At 47.0% G+C, this 16,235-nt stretch overlaps 1 protein-coding gene across 1 annotated transcript in view; it reads left to right on the forward strand.

Annotated features, from left to right (window-relative positions):
• The window catches only part of fbxo41 (F-box protein 41), a 280,638-nt gene that overhangs the window by 150,166 nt on the left and 114,237 nt on the right, over nt 1-16,235 (forward strand). The window contains exon 6 of the mRNA XM_078204808.1: nt 15,617-15,732. Coding sequence (XP_078060934.1) covers nt 15,617-15,732 — 116 coding nt within the window. The remainder of the gene's footprint in view (nt 1-15,616; nt 15,733-16,235) is intronic.

Below are 16,235 nucleotides of genomic sequence, written 5' to 3' on the forward strand. Positions count from 1 at the left end.
CTCTCCTCATAGCCAACACTCTCGAGACCAGGCAACATCCTGTGAACCTTCTTTGCACTCCCTCCAAAGCTTCATCATGTCTCAATAGGACCACATAGGTGAGACGATGGCCTTGCGGCCTCCAAAGTTCTTCTGGTGGTGTGGCAACCAGAACTGCACGCAATACTCCAAATGCAGCCTAACGAAGGTTTTATGTGGCTGCAACATGATTTCCCAACTCTTGTACTAAATTGCAGTCTTGGACAGAGCAGGAGCCATAAGAAGCTGTGATACAACTGGAAAAAATGCTTTCTATGGTGCATCTGTAGAATTTGGTGAGGGTTCTAGCGGACATACCAAATTTCCTTCGTCTTCTGAGAAAGTAGAGGCATTGTGGGCTTTCTTAACTATAGTGTCGGTGTGGGGGGACCAGAACAGGTTGTTGGTGATCGGGCAACCTAAAAACTTGAGCTCTTGACCATTTTGGGGCGGCACGGTAGCACAGTGATTAGCACTGCTGCCTCACAGCGCCAGGGACCTGGGTTTGATTCCCAACTTAGGTCACTGTTGGTGTGGAATTTGCATGTTTTGCCTGTGTCTGCGTGGGTTTCCTCAGGGTGCTCCGGTTTCCTCCCACAATTCAAAGATGTGCGGGTTAGGTGCATTGGCCGTGCTAAATTCTCTCTCAGTGTAGCCAAACAGGTGCCGCAGTATGGCGACTAGGGGATTTTCACAGTAACTTCATTGCAGTATTAATGTAAGCCTTGTGACTAATAAATAAACTAACTAAACGAATTTCTACTTCATTTCCATTGATGTAGACAGGGGCATGTCCTCCACTACGCTTCCTGACGTCGATGACAAACTCCTTCGTTTTATTGACATTGAGGGAGAGATTATTGTTGCCGCACCAGTTCACCAGATTCTCTATCTCATTCCTGTACTCTGTCTCATCATTGTTTGTGATCCAACTTACTATGGTGTCATCAGCAAACTTGAGAATCGAGTTGGAGGGGAATTTGGCCGCACAGTCAGAGGTGCATAAGGAGTATGGTAGGGGGCTGAGAACACAGCCTTGTAGGGCACCGATGTTGAGGATGATTGTGGAGGAGGTGTTGTTGCCTATCTTTACTGATTGTGGTCTGTGAGTTAGGAAGTTCAGGATCCAGTCGCAGAGGGAGGAGCCGAAGCTCAGGCCACGGAGTTTGGAGATGAGTCTCAAAGGAATAATAGTGTTGAAGATTGAGCTGTTGTCAATAAATAGGAGTGTGACATAGAACATAGAACAGTACAGCACAGAACAGGCCCTTCGGCCCACGATGTTGTGCTGAGCTTTATCTGAAACCAAGATCAAGCTATCCCACTCCCTATCATCCTGGTGTGCTCCATGTGCCTATCCAATAACCGCTTAAATGTTCCTAAAGTGTCTGACTCCACTATCACTGCAGGCAGTCCATTCCACACCCCAACCACTCTCTGCGTAAAGAACCTACCTCTGATATCCTTCCTATATCTCCCACCATGAACCCTATAGTTATGCCCCCTTGTAATAGCTCCATCCACCCGAGGAAATAGTCTTTGAACGTTCACTCTATTTATCCCCTTCATCATTTTATAAACCTCTATTAAGTCTCCCCTCAGCCTCCTCCGCTCCAGAGAGAACAGCCCTAGCTCCCTCAACCTTTCCTCATAAGACCTACCCTCCAAACCAGGCAGCATCCTGGTAAATCTCCTCTGCACTCTTTCCAGCGCTTCCACATCCTTCTTATAGTGAGGTGACCAGAACTGCACACAATATTCCAAATGTGGTCTCACCAAGGTCCTGTACAGTTGCAGCATAACCCCACGGCTCTTAAACTCCAACCCCCTGTTAATAAAAGCTAACACACTATAGGCCTTCTTCACAGCTCTATCCACTTGAGTGGCAACCTTTAGAGATCTGTGGATATCGACCCCAAGATCTCTCTGTTCTTCCACAGTCTTCAGAACCCTACCTTTGACCCTGTAATCCACATTTAAATTAGTCCTACCAAAATGAATCACTTCACATTTATCAGGATTAAACTCCATTTGCCATTTTTCAGCCCAGCTTTGCATCCTATCTATGTCTCTTTGCAGCCTACAACAGCCCTCCACCTCATCCACTACTCCACCAATCTTGGTGTCATCAGCAAATTTACTGATCCAACCTTCAGCCCCCTCCTCTAAGTCATTAATAAAAATCACATAGATGTCCTTTTTATCCAAGTGTTCCAGGGTTGAGTGCAGGGCCAGGGAGATGGTGTCTGCTGTGGACCTGTTGCAGTGATAGGCGAACTGTAGTGGACCCAGGTAGTCTGGGAGGCTGGAACTGATTTGCGCGATGATTAACCTTAATGATGGGGTCAGAGGCTCCGGACGATAGTCATTAAGGCACGCTGCTTGGCTTTTCTTTGGTACCGGGATGATGGTCGTCTTGTTGAAGGAGATAGTGACCTGAGATTGTTGTAAAGAGAGATTAAAGATGTCTGCGAATACCGGCCAGCTGGTCCACGGAGGACCTGAGTCATCTTCCGGGTACCCCACCTGGGCCAGTTGCTTTCCGTGGGTTGACTTTTGAGAGTGCTGTTCAGATGTTGGCAATGGTGACCTCGGATATAGGTTAGTCCGAGGCTTCCGGGGTGGAGTGAATGCTCTCACAGTCCTCTTGCTCAAAGCGGCATAGAATGCAGTAATAAGGGTATAGATGTGTCCAATAAGGTTCTTTGCTCTGGTCAGTGTGTAGATGGAAGATTTGTTTGCGGTTCCTGCGTCGGTAGATGGGTCTGTGTGGTTGGACATTCTGGTTCGCAGTCAAAGAACAAAGAAAATTACAGCACAGGAACAGGCCCTTCGTCCCTCCAAGCCTACACCGACCATGCTGCCCAACTGAACTAAAACCCCCTAACCTTCCGGGAACCATATCCCTCTATTCCCATCCTATGTTCATTGAAAGTTGAGACACAAGTGGACAGAGTGGTGAAGAAGCATTCGGCATGCTTGGTTTCATTGGTCAGAACATTGAATACAGGAGTTGGAACATCTTGTTGAAGTTGTACAAGACATTGGTAAGGCCACACTTGGGATACTGTGTACAGTTCTGGTCACCCTATTATGGAAAGAAGATTATTAAACTAGAAAGACTGCAGAAAAGACATACTAGGATGCTACCATGACTTGATGGTTTGAGTTACAAGGAGAGGCTAGATAGACTGGGACTTTTTTCTCTGGAGCGTAGAAGGTTTAGGGGTGATCTTATAGAGGTCTATAAAATAATGAGGGGCATAGATCAGTTAGATAGTCAATATCTTTTCCCAAAGGTAGGGGAGTCTAAAACTAGAGGGCATAGGTTTAAGGTGAGACGGGAGAGATACAAAAGAGTGCAGAGGGCCAATTTTTTCACAGAGGGTGGTGAGTGTCTGGAACAAGCTGCCAGGGGTATTAGTAGAGGTGGGTACAATTTTGTCTTTTAAAAAGCTGTGATACAACTAGAATTGTCAGGTTGTCAGGGAAAAAATCGGACCTCTCAGGGACAAAAGTGGGGAATTATGCTCAGAGCCCAAAGAAGTAGGGGAGATCCTAAATGAATACTTTGCGTCGGTATTCACAAAGGAGAGGGATGTGTTGACTGGGAGTGTCTCGGAGGGGAGTGTTGACCCGTTAGAGAAAATCTCCATTACAAGGGAGGAAGTGTTAGGTTTTTTAGGGAATATAAAGACTGACAAATCCCCAGGGCCCGATGGAATCTATCCAAGGCTGCTCAGGGAGACGAGAGATGAAATCGCTGGGCCTCTGACGCAAATCTTTGTCTCGTCACTGGACACAGGTGAGGTCAGTAAGAAGTCTCACAACACCAGGTTAAAGTCCAACAGGTTTATTTGGTAGCAAATACCATAAGCTTTCAGAGCACTGCTCCTTCGTCAGATGGAGTGGAAATGTGCTCTCAAACAGTGCACAGAGATACAAAATCAAGTTACAGAATACTGATTAGAATGCGAATCCCTAAAGCCAGCCAGGTCTTAAAGGTACAGACAATGTGGGTAGAGGGAGCATTAAACACAGGTTAAAGAGATGTGTATTGTCTCCAGACAGAACATGCAAGCCCAGGAGGCAAGCTGTGGGGGTTACTGATAATGTGACATAAATCCAACATCCCGGTTTAGGCCGTCCTCATGTGTGCGGAACTTGGCTATTAGTTTCTGCTCAGCAACTCTGCGCTGTCGTGTGTCGTGAAGGCCGCCTTCTCCAAGGCGGTTTCCCTACAGCCCTTTTTAAACAAAGGCACAACATTTGCCACCCTCCAATAATCAGGCACCTGACCTATGGCTGTTGATGATTCAAATATCTCAGCTAGGGGACCGCAATTTCCTCCCAGCCTTCCACAATGTCCTGGGATACACTTCATCAGGTCCCAAGATTTATCAACCTTGGTGTGCTTTAAGAATTCCAGCACCTCCTTCTCTGTAATATGTACATTCCTCAAGACATCACTATTTATGTTCCCAAGTTCCCGATACATTCATGCCTTCCTCAACAGTAAATACTGATGAGAAATATTCTTTTAGGATCTCACCCATCTCTTGTGGATCCGCACATAGATGACCTTGTTGATCCTTAAGAGGCCCTACTCTCTTCCTAGTTACTCTTTTGCCTTTTATGTATTTGCAGAAGCTCTTTGGATTCTCCTTTGCCTTTTCTGCCAAAACAATCTCATGTCCCCTTTTTGCCTTCCTGATTTCTCTCTTAACTCTATTTCTACACCCTCTGTACTCTTCAAGGGATCCACTTGATCCCAGCTGCCTATGCATGTCATGTTAGAAGTGCAAAAAGAGGTCACGAAATGTTCTTGGCAGACAGGATTAAGGAGAATCCTAAGGTATTTTATTCATATGTTAGGAACAAAAGAGTTTCATAGAAACATAGAAAACTACAGCACAAAAACAGGCCCTTTGGCCCCACAAGTTGTGCCGAACATATCCCTACCTTTTAGGCCTACCTATAACCCTCCATCCTATTAAGTCCCATGTACTCATCCAGGAGTCTCTTAAAAGACCCTATTGAGTTCGCCTCCACCACCACTGACGGCAGCCGATTCCACTCGCCCACCACCCTCTGTGTGAAAAACTTCCCCCTAACATTTCCACTGTCACTGGTTCATGGTGGGAGATATAGGAAGGATATCAGAGGTAGGTTCTTTACGCAGAGAGTGGTTGGGGTGTGGAATGGACTGCCTGCAGTGATAGTGGAGTCAGATACTTTAGGAACATTTAAGCGGTTATTGGATAGGCACATGGAGCACACCAGGATGAAAGGGAGTGGGATAGCTTGATCTTGGTTTCAGATAAAGCTCGGCACAACATCGTGGGCCGAAGGGCCTGTTCTGTGCTGTACTGTTCTATGTTCTATATTTCCCCTGTACCTACCCCCCAGCACCTTAAACCTGTGTCCTCTCGTAGCAGCCATTTCCACCCTGGGAAAAAGCCTCTGAGAGTCCACCCGATCTATGCCTCTCACCATCTTATATACCTCTATTAGGTCTCCTCTCATCCTACGTCTCTCCAAGGAGAAAAGACCGAGCTCCCTCAGCCTATCCTCATAAGGCCTATCCCTCAGCCTATCCTCATAAGTTGTCAGGGAAAAAGTCGGACCTCTCAGGGACAAAGGAGGGGAATTATGCTTGGAACCCAAGGGAATAGGGGTGATCCTAAATGAATACTTTGCATCGGTATTCACAAAGGAGAGGGACTTGTTGACTGGGAGTGTCTCAGAGGGAGGTGTTGACCCGTTAGAGAGAATCTCCATTACAAGGAAGTGTTCCTCTGGGAGCGGACCTGCCGGGTGGAGACTGTGAGCGGTGAGAGAGAGAGCGCGGACTGTGAGTAAATTCTGGGGTTTTTTTTGTCTAATTTTCGGGAGGTTTTTTGTAATTAACGGAAACCGGAAGGCCGCATCGCGAAGCCTGCCGGTAGCTGTAGTTTTTTTTTCTCTCGGGCCCCTAGCCCTATAAATTGGTGCAGAGGAGATACCCGATCCTCTACACTGGTAGAGGATCCCACCCTTCCATCCTCCTCTAACCTAATTATAAGTGTGGGGAAGTTTTTTGTTTTCTTTTTTTCTTGCTGGTAATGGCTTCAGGGATGGCAGTTCAGGCAGTATGCTGCATCTCCTGTGGGATGTATGTGGTGAGGAAATCCAGTAGTGTTTCAGGAGATTTTAGTTGTAAGAAGTGCATTAGATTGCAGCTTCTGGAGGAGCGTGTAAAGGAGATGGAGGGGGAGTTAGAGGAACTCCGCATAATTCGGGAGGCGGAGGTGGAAGTTGATAGGAGTTATAGAGAAATAGTAACTCCTAGAAATGAGGCTTGGGTCAATGCCAGGAGGAGGGGTAAGAAGCAATCGGGAAGACAATCCCCTGGGGCGGTTCCCCTCCATAATAGGTTTTCGGTGCTGGAGGCTACAGTTGAGGAGGAATCAACTGAGCATAGAGAGCAGATCTCTGGGGGTGAGCCGAGTGAGAAAGCTCAGGTGGTTAGGGGCTGTAAAAGACTGGGCCTTGTGATTGGGGACTCCACAATTAAGGGGACAGATAGGAGGGTCGGAACTAAAGGTAGGGACTCAGGGTTGGTGTGTTGCCTACCAGGGGCTGGGGTCCGGGATGTGTCTGACAGGGTATTCAGGACTCTTAGGGGGGAGGGAGATAAACCACAAGTTATTGTACATGTGGGGACACACGACATAGGGAGGATAGGGGAAGGGGATATTAGGCAGGGATTTATGGAGTTGGGGTGGAAACTAAAGGCCAAGACTGACAGAGTGGTTATCTCTGGACTCTTGCCTGTACCACGGGATAGTTTAGAGAGGAATAGGGAGAGGGAAGGTTTGAATTCATGGCTGAGGGGATGGTGCAGGAGGGAGGGGTTCAGGTACTTAAGCAATTGGGGCTCGTACTGGGGAAGGTGTGACCTCTATGAGAAGGATGGTCTACACCTTAATCAGAAGGGGACCAATATCCTGGGGGGTAAATTTGCTAAGGCCATGCAGGGAGGTTTAAACTGATTCGGGGGGGGGGAGGGATCCTGAGTAGTGGGGCTGAAAGTGAGGGATGCATGGATGGGGACTGCAATGCACGGCATTGCAGAGGTGGGGTGGAGCAGGGTTTGAAATGTGTATACTTCAATGCCAGGAGTATTCGCAATAAAGTGGGTGAACTTGCAGCGTGGATCAGTACCTGGGACTTCGATGTTGTGGCTATTTCAGAGACATGGATAGAGCAGGGGCAGGAATGGATGCTGCAGGTCCCGGGGTTCAAATGTTTTAGTCGAAGTAGGGAAGGAGGTAGAAGAGGGGGAGGGGTAGCATTATTGGTCAGAGATTGTATCACAGTGTCAGAGAGGAGGTTTGATGAGGACTTATCTGTTGAGGTAGTATGGGCGGAGATTAGAAATAGGAGAGGAGAGGTCACCCTGTTGGGAGTCTTTTATAGACCTCCTAAAAGTTCTAGAGAGGTTGAGGAAAGGATTGCGGAGTCAATCCTGCTTAGGAGTGAAAGTAATAGGGCAGTTGTTATGGGGGATTTTAACTTGACTAATATTGACTGGAATTGTTATAGCTCTAGCTCGTTAGAGGGGTCAGTTTTTGTTCAAAGCGTGCAGGAAGGTTTTTTGACTCAGTATGTAGACAGGCCAACTAGAGGTGAGGCTATATTGGATCTGGTGCTGGGAAATGAGCCAGACCAGGTGCTAGACTTGGAAGTTGGTGTGCATTTTGGTGATAGTGACCACAATTCGGTTACGTTCACCTTAGTGATGGAAAGGGATAGGCATGAACCTCGGGCCAGTGGTTTTAGCTGGGGGAAGGGTAATTATGAGGCTATTAGGAGAGAATTAGGAAACATAGGTTGGACTAGGAGATTACAGGGACTGGGAACGTCCGACATGTGGAGTTTTTTCAAGGAGCAGCTACTGCGAGTCTGTGATAGGTATGTCCCTGTCAGGCAAGGAGGAATTGGTAGGGCTAGGGAACCGTGGTGCACCAAAAAAGTTTCTTTGTTGGTTAAAAAGAAAAAGGAGGCTTATGTTCGGATGAGACGTGAGCACTCGGGTAGTGCACTAGAAAGCTTTAGATTGGCTAAGAGGGAGTTGAAGAGCGAGCTTAGAAGGGCTAAAAGGGGACATGAGAAGACTTTGGCGGATAGGGTTAAAGAGAATCCTAAGGCGTTCTATAGGTATGTCAAGAACAGAAGGTTGGTTAGGGCAAGTTTAGGGCCAGTTATAGATGGCAGAGGGAAGTTATGTGTGGAACCGGAGGAGATTGGTGAAGCATTGAACCAATATTTCTCTTCGGTGTTCACGCAAGGGGACATGAATATAGCTGAGGAGGACACTGGGTTGCAGGGGAGTAGAATAGACAGTATTACAGTTGATAAGGAGGATGTGCAGGATATTCTGGAGGGTCTGAAAATAGATAAATCCCCTGGTCCGGATGGGATTTATCCAAGGATTCTCTGGGAGGCAAGAGAAGTGATTGCAGAGCCTCTGGCTCTGATCTTCAGGTCGTCGTTGGCCTCTGGTATAGTACCAGAAGATTGGAGGTTAGCGAATGTTGTCCCATTGTTTAAGAAGGGGAACAGAGACTTCCCCGGGAATTATAGACCGGTGAGTCTCACTTCTGTTGTCGGCAAGATGTTGGAAAAAATTATAAGGGATAGGATTTATAGTTATTTGGAGAGTAATGAATTGATAGGTGATAGTCAGCATGGTTTTGTGGCAGGTAGGTCGTGCCTTACTAACCTTATTGAGTTTTTTGAGAAAGTGACCAAGGAGGTGGATGGGGGCAAGGCAGTGGACGTGGTATATATGGATTTTAGTAAGGCGTTTGATAAGGTTCACCATGGTAGGCTTCTGCAGAAAATGCAGATGTATGGGATTGGGGGTGATCTAGGAAATTGGATCAGGAATTGGCTAGCGGATAGGAAACAGAGGGTGGTGGTTGATAGTAAATATTCATCATGGAGTGCGGTTACAAGTGGTGTACCTCAGGGATCTGTTTTGGGGCCACTGCTGTTTGTAATATTTATTAATGATCTGGATGAGGGTATAGTTGGGTGGATTAGCAAATTTGCTGATGACACCAAAGTCGGTGGTGTGGTAGACAGTGAGGAAGGGTGTCGTAGTTTGCAGGAAGACTTAGACAGGTTGCAAAGTTGGGCCGAGAGGTGGCGGATGGAGTTTAATGCGGAGAAGTGTGAGGTAATTCACTTTGGTAGGAATAACAGATGTGTTGAGTATAGGGCTAACGGGAGGACTTTGAATAGTGTGGAGGAGCAGAGGGATCTAGGTGTATGTGTGCATAGATCCCTGAAAGTTGGGAATCAAGTAGATAAGGTTGTTAAGAAGGCATATGGTGTCTTGGCGTTTATTGGTAGGGGGATTGAATTTAGGAGTCGTAGCGTTATGTTGCAACTGTACACAACTCTGGTGCGGCCGCACTTGGAGTACTGTGTGCAGTTCTGGTCCCCACATTACAGGAAGGATGTGGAGGCTTTGGAGAGGGTGCAGAGGAGGTTTACCAGGATGTTGCCTGGTATGGAGGGGAGATCCTATGAGGAGAGGCTGAGGGATTTGGGATTGTTTTCGCTGGAAAGGCGGCGGCTAAGAGGGGATCTTATTGAAACATATAAGATGATTAGAGGTTTAGATAGGGTGGATAGTGATAGCCTTTTTCCTCTGATGGAGAAATCCAGCACGAGGGGGCATGGCTTTAAATTGAGGGGGGGTAGTTATAGAACCGATGTCAGGGGTAGGTTCTTTACCCAGAGGGTGGTGAGGGATTGGAATGCCCTGCCAGCATCAGTTGTAAATGCGCCTAGTTTGGGGGCGTTTAAGAGATCCGTAGATAGGTTCATGGACGAAAAGAAATTGGTTTAGGTTGGAGGGTCTCAGTTTTTTTTTTCTTAACTGGTCGGTGCAACATCGTGGGCCGAAGGGCCTGTTCTGCGCTATAATGTTCTATGTTCTATGAAGTGTTAGGTTTTTTAGGTAACATTAAAACTGACAAATCCCCAGGGCCTGATGGCATCTATCCTAGACTGCTCAGGGAGACAAGAGATGTAATTGCTGGGCCTCTTTGTCTCTTCGTTGGACACAGTTGAGGTCCCTGAGGATTGGAGGGTAGCGAATGTGGTACCGTTATTTAAGAAGGGTAGCAGGGATAACCTGGGTATTTATAGGCCAGTGAGCTTGAAGTCCGTGGTAGGGAAGTTGTTGGAGAGGATTCTTAGAGACAGGATGTATGCGCATTTAGAACAGAACAATCTCATTAGTGACAGACAGCATGGTTTTGTAAGAGGGAGGTCGTGCCTTACAAATTTGGTGGAGTTTTTTGAGGAAGTGACAAAAACGGTTGATGAAGGAAGGGCCGTGGATGTCGTCTATATGGATTTCAGTAAGGCATTTGACAAAGTCCCTCATGGCAGGTTGGTTAAGAAGGTTAAGGCTCATGGGATACAAGGAGAGGTGGCTAGATGGGTAGAAAACTGGCTTGGCCGCAGGAGACAGAGGGTAGCAGTCGAAGGGTCTTTTTCCGGCTGGAGGTCTGTGACCAGTGGTGTTCACAGTAAGAGTTTTAACAACACCAGGTTAAAGTCCAACAGGTTTATTTGATAGCAAATACCATAAGCTTTCAGAGCGCTGCTCCTCAGTCGTAGAAACTTGATGTCTGTGTTGATATGCGCGATCTCCTTGGAGATCCTTTCCACTTGCAGCCGCAGTTTGCGGTGTCGATGGTGGTCATGATGTGGAGATGCCGGCGTTGGACTGGGATGAACACAGTAAGAGTATTAACACCAGGTTAAAGTCCAACAGGTTTATTTGGTAGCAAATACCATAAGCTTTCGGAGCGCTGCTCCTTCGTCAGTGACCCCTCGTGATGTGGATGTCGTCTATATGGACTTTAGTAAAGTGTTTGACAAAGTCCCTCATGGTAGGCTGGTGAAAAAGGTTGGATCTCATGGGATAAAGGGGGAGGTGGCTAGATGGGTGGAGAACTGGCTTGGTCACAGAAGACAGAGGGTGGTACATAGAACATAGAACAGTACAGCACAGAACAGGCCCTTCGGCCCACGATGTTGTGCTGACCTTCATCTGAAACCAAGATCAAGCTATCCCACTCCCTACCATCCTGGTGTGCTCCATGTGCCTATCCAATAACCGCTTAAATGTTCCTTAAGTGTCTGACTCCACTATCACTGCAGGCAGTCCATTCCACACCCCAACCACTCTCTGCGTGAAGAACCTACCTCTGATATCCTTCCTATATCTCCCACCATGAACCCTATAGTTATGCCCCCTTGTAATAGCTCCATCCACCCGAGGAAATAGTCTTTGAACGTTCACTCGATCTATCCCCTTCATCATTTTATAACCCTCTATTAAGTCTCCCCTCAATCTCTTCCGCTCCAGAGAGAACAGCCCCAGCTCCCTCAACCGTTCCTCATAAGACCGACACTCCAAACCAGGCAGCATCCTGGTAAATCTCCTCTGCACTCTTTCCAGCGCTTCCACATCCTTCCTATAGTGAGGTGACCAGAACTACACGCAATATTCCAAATGCGGTCTCACCAAGGTCCTGTACAGTTGCAGCATAACCCCACGGCTCTTAAACTCCAACCCCCTGTTAATAAAAGCTAACACACTATATGCCTTCTTCACAGCTCTATCCACTTGAGTGGCAACCTTTAGAGATCTGTGGATATGGACCCCAAGATCTCTCTGTTCCTCCACAGTCTTCAGAACCCTACCTTTGACCCTGTAATCCACATTTAAATTTGTCCTACCAAAATGAATCACCTCACATTTATCAGGGTTAAACTCCATTTGCCATTTTTCAGCCCAGCTTTGCATCCTATCTATGTCTCTTTGCAGCCTACAACACCCCTCCACCTCATCCACTACTCCACCAATCTTGGTGTCATCAGCAAATTTACTGATCCACCCTTCAGCCACCTCCTCTAAGTCATTAATAAAAATCACAAAGAGCAGAGGACCAAGCACCGATCCCAGCGGCACTCCGCTAGCAACCTGCCTCCAGTCCAAAAATTTTCCATCCACCACCACCCTCTGTCTTCGATCAGATAGCCAGTTACCTATCCAATCGGCCAACTTTCCCTCTATCCCACACCTCCTTACTTTCATCATAAGCCGACCATGGGGGACCTTATCAAACGCCTTACTAAAATCCATGTATATGACATCAACCGCCCTACCTTCATCAACACACTTAGTTACCTCCTCAAAAAATTCTATCAAATTTGTGAGGCACGATTTGCCCTTCACAAATCCGTGCTGACTATCCCGGATTAATCCGCATCTTTCTAAATGGTCGTAAATCCCATCCCTAAGGACCTTTTCCATCAATTTACCAACCACCGAAGTCAGACTAACCGGTCTATAATTACCAGGGTCATTTCTATTCCCTTTCTTAAACAGAGGAACAACATTTGCCACTCTCCAGTCCTCTGGCACCATCCCCGTGGACAGTGAGGACCCAAAGATCAAAGCCAAAGGCTCTGCAATCTCATCCCTCGCCTCCCAAAGAATCCTAGGATACATTTCATCAGGCCCAGGGGACTTATCGACCTTCAGTTTATTCAAAACTGCCAATACATCCTCCCTCCGAACATCTATTTCCTCCAGCCTATTAGCCTGTAACACCTTCTCTTCCTGAAAAACATGGCCCCTCTCCTTGGTGAACACTGAAGAAAAGTATTCATTCATCACCTCGCCTATCTCTACTGATTCCACACACAAGTTCCCACCACTGTCCTTGACCGGCCCTAACCTCACCCTGGTCATTCTTTTATTCCTCACATAAGAGTAAAATCATAAGGTAGTGGAAGGGTTTTTTTCCGGCTGGAGGCCTGTGACTAGTGGTGTTCCGCAGGGCTCTGTATTGGGACCTCTGCTGTTTGTGACTTATATAAACGATCTGGAAGAAGGTGTAACTGGGGTGATCAGTAAGTTTGCGGATGACACAAAATTGGCAGGACTTGCAGATAGTGATAATGTAGGGAGGAGCTATACGATAAATGGCAGAACCATAAAGGGTGTAGATACGCAGAGGGACCTGGGTGTGCAAGTCCACAGATCCTTGAAGGTGACGTCACAGGTGGAGAAGGTGGTGAAGAAGGCATATGGCATGCTTGCCTTTATAGGACGGGGCATAGAGTATAAAAGTTGGGGTCTGATGTTGCAGATGTATAGAACGTTGGTTCGGCTGCATTTGGAATACTGCGTCCAGTTCTGGTCGCCACACTACCAGAAGGACGTGGAGGCTTTGGAGAGAGTACAGAGGAGGTTTTCCAGGATGTTGCCTGGTATGGAGGGGCTTAATTATGAGGAGAGATTGGGTAAACTGGGGTTGTTCTCCCTGGAAAGACGGAGGATGAAGGGAGACTTAATAGAGGTGTATAAAATTATGAAAGGCATAGATAGGGTGAACGGTGGGAAGTTTTTCCCCAGGTTGGTAGTGACGTTCACGAGGGATCATAGGTTCAAGGTGAAGCGGGGGAGGTTTAACACAGATATCAGAAGGACATATTTTACACAGAGGGTGGTGGGGGCCTGAAATGCGCTGCCAGGCAAGGTGGTGGAGGCGGGGACACTGGGAACGTTTAAGACTTATCTAGATAGCCATATGAACGGAGTGGGAATGCAGGGATACAAAAGAATTGTCTAGTTTGGACCAGGGAGCGGCACGAGCTTGGAGGGCCGAAGGGCCTGTTCCTGTGCTGTATTTTTCTTTGTTCTTTGTTCTTTGGTGTTCCGCAGGGCTCTGTACTGGGACCTCTGCTATTTGTGATATATATAAATGATTTGGAAGAAGGTTTAACTGGTGTTATCAGCAACTTTGCGGATGACACAAAGATGGCTGGACTTGCGGATAGCGATGAACATTGTTGGACAATACAGCAGGATATAGATAGGCTGGAAAATTGGGCAGAGAAATGGCAGATGGAATTTAATCCAGATAAATGAGAAGTTATGCATTTTGGAAGAACTAATGTAGGGGGAGAGTTATACAATAAATCGCAGAGCCATCAAGAGTATAGAAACACAGAGGGACCCAGGTGTGCAAGTCCACAAATCCTTGAAGGTGGCAGCACAGGTGGAGAAGGTGGTGAAGAAGGCATATGGTATGCTTGCCTTTATAGGATGGGCTATAGAGTATAAAAGCTGGATTCTGATGTTGCAGCTGTGTAGAAAGCTGGTTAGGCCACATGTGGAGTACTGCGTCCAGTTCTGGTTGCCGCACTACCAGAAGGACGTGGAGGCTTTCGAGAGAGTGCAGAGAAGGTTTACCAGGATGTTACCTGGTATGGAGGGTCTTAGCTATAAGGAGAGATTGGGTAAACTGGGCTTGTTCTCCCTGGAAAGACGGAGAATGAGGGGAGACCTAATAGAAGTGTACAAAATTATGAAGGGTATAGATAGGGTGAACAGTGGGAAGCTTTTTCCGAGGTCGGAGGTGACGATCACGAGGGGTCACGGGCTCAAGGTGAGAGGGGCGAGGTGTAACTCAGATATCAGAGGGACATTTTTTTACACAAAGAGTGGTGGGGGCCTGGAATGCGCTGCCAAGTAGGGTGGTGGAGGCAGACACGCTGGCATCGTTTAAGACTTACCTGGGTAGTCACATGAGCAGTCTGGGAATGGAGGGATACAAACCAATGGTCTAGTTGGACCAATGAGCAGCACAGGCGTGGAGGGCCGAAGGGCCTGTTTCCTGTGCCGTTCTGTTCTTTGTTCTTTGTTTGTTTATGTGCCTCCTCCTTCTTCTTGACCAGGGCCTCAATGTCCCGAGTCATCCAGGGTTCCCTCCTGCTACCAGTCTTGCCCTTCACTCTGAGAGGAATGTGCTTACCCTGAACCCTGGTTACACACTTTTGAAAGCCTCCCACTTACCAGACGTCTCTTTGCCTTCCCACAGACTCACCCGATCGACTTTTGAAAGTTACTGTCTAATACCATCAAAATTGGCCTTGCCCCAATTTAGAATTTTAACTTTTGGGCCAGACCTATCATTCGCCATAGCTATCTTAAAACTAATAGAATTATGGTTACTGGTCCCAAAGCAACCTGATACAAGTCTACAAGATTATGAGGGACATGGACAGAGTGGATAGTCAGAAGCTTTTTCCCACGGTGGAAGAGTCCATTTCTTGGAGGCATAGGTTTAAAGTGCGAGGGACAAGGTTTAAAAGAAATGCAAGGAGGCAATTTTTTTACACAGAGGGTGGTGGGTGCCTGGAACTCGCTGCCTGGGGAAGTAGTGGCAGTGACTTTTAAGGGGCGTCTTGACAAATACATGAATAAGATGGGAATAGAGGGATACAGTCCCCGGAAGGGTGGGGGTTTTAGTTCAGTCGGGCAGCATGGATGGTGGAGGCTTGGAGGGCCGAAAGGCCTGTTCCTGTGCTGTAATTTTCTTTGTTCTTTGTTCCACATTTAATGCAGAAAATTGTGATTTTATTTACTCGTTAGCAACATCCTGATTCTTTTTTATTTGTGTATATCAATCTATTTGGATTGCATCACATTAACATGATATTCTGTATGTTCCAGTTCCTGGTGACCCTTTCTCAATGGTGTACACAGACACATTCACTTACTCTGCAAGGCATCAAACCTCGTCCAAAGGGGAAGCAGGAGAGTAAGGAGGAATATCTTAAAAGCACACAGTAAGTTGCTTCTCCTGCAAGACATGTTTTGTCCAAAGAGTGATGACAGTGTGCTCGGTGTGTTAGAAGCAAATAGCTTTTTTATTCATTGACGGGATGTGGGCGTCGCTGCCTCGGCCAGCATTTATTGCCCATCACTAATTGCATTTGAGAAGGTGGTGCTGATCTGTCTTCTAACTGCTGCAGTCCTTGTGGTGTAGGTACACCCACAGTGCGGTTAGGGAGGGAGCTCCAGAATTGTGATCCAGCGACAGTGAAGGAACAGCAATATCTTTCTATTTCACGATGGTGATACGAAGATAGGTGGAAGGGCAGGTTGTGATGAGGATACTGTGATTCTGCAGTGGGATGGAGATAGATTGGGTGACTGGACAAAAACCTGGCAAATGGAGTTTACTGTGTGGAAGCGTGAGATCATGTATAGAGTGCTTTTGGAGTTCGCTGGAAACAGGAAGTTCAAGTGGTAAGTTATAAGGAGATACGTAGTCATTAAGCTTGCTTTC

This window comes from Mustelus asterias, unplaced genomic scaffold (genome assembly GCF_964213995.1).
Source record: "Mustelus asterias unplaced genomic scaffold, sMusAst1.hap1.1 HAP1_SCAFFOLD_458, whole genome shotgun sequence".
NCBI classification, from domain to species: Eukaryota; Metazoa; Chordata; class Chondrichthyes; order Carcharhiniformes; family Triakidae; genus Mustelus; species Mustelus asterias.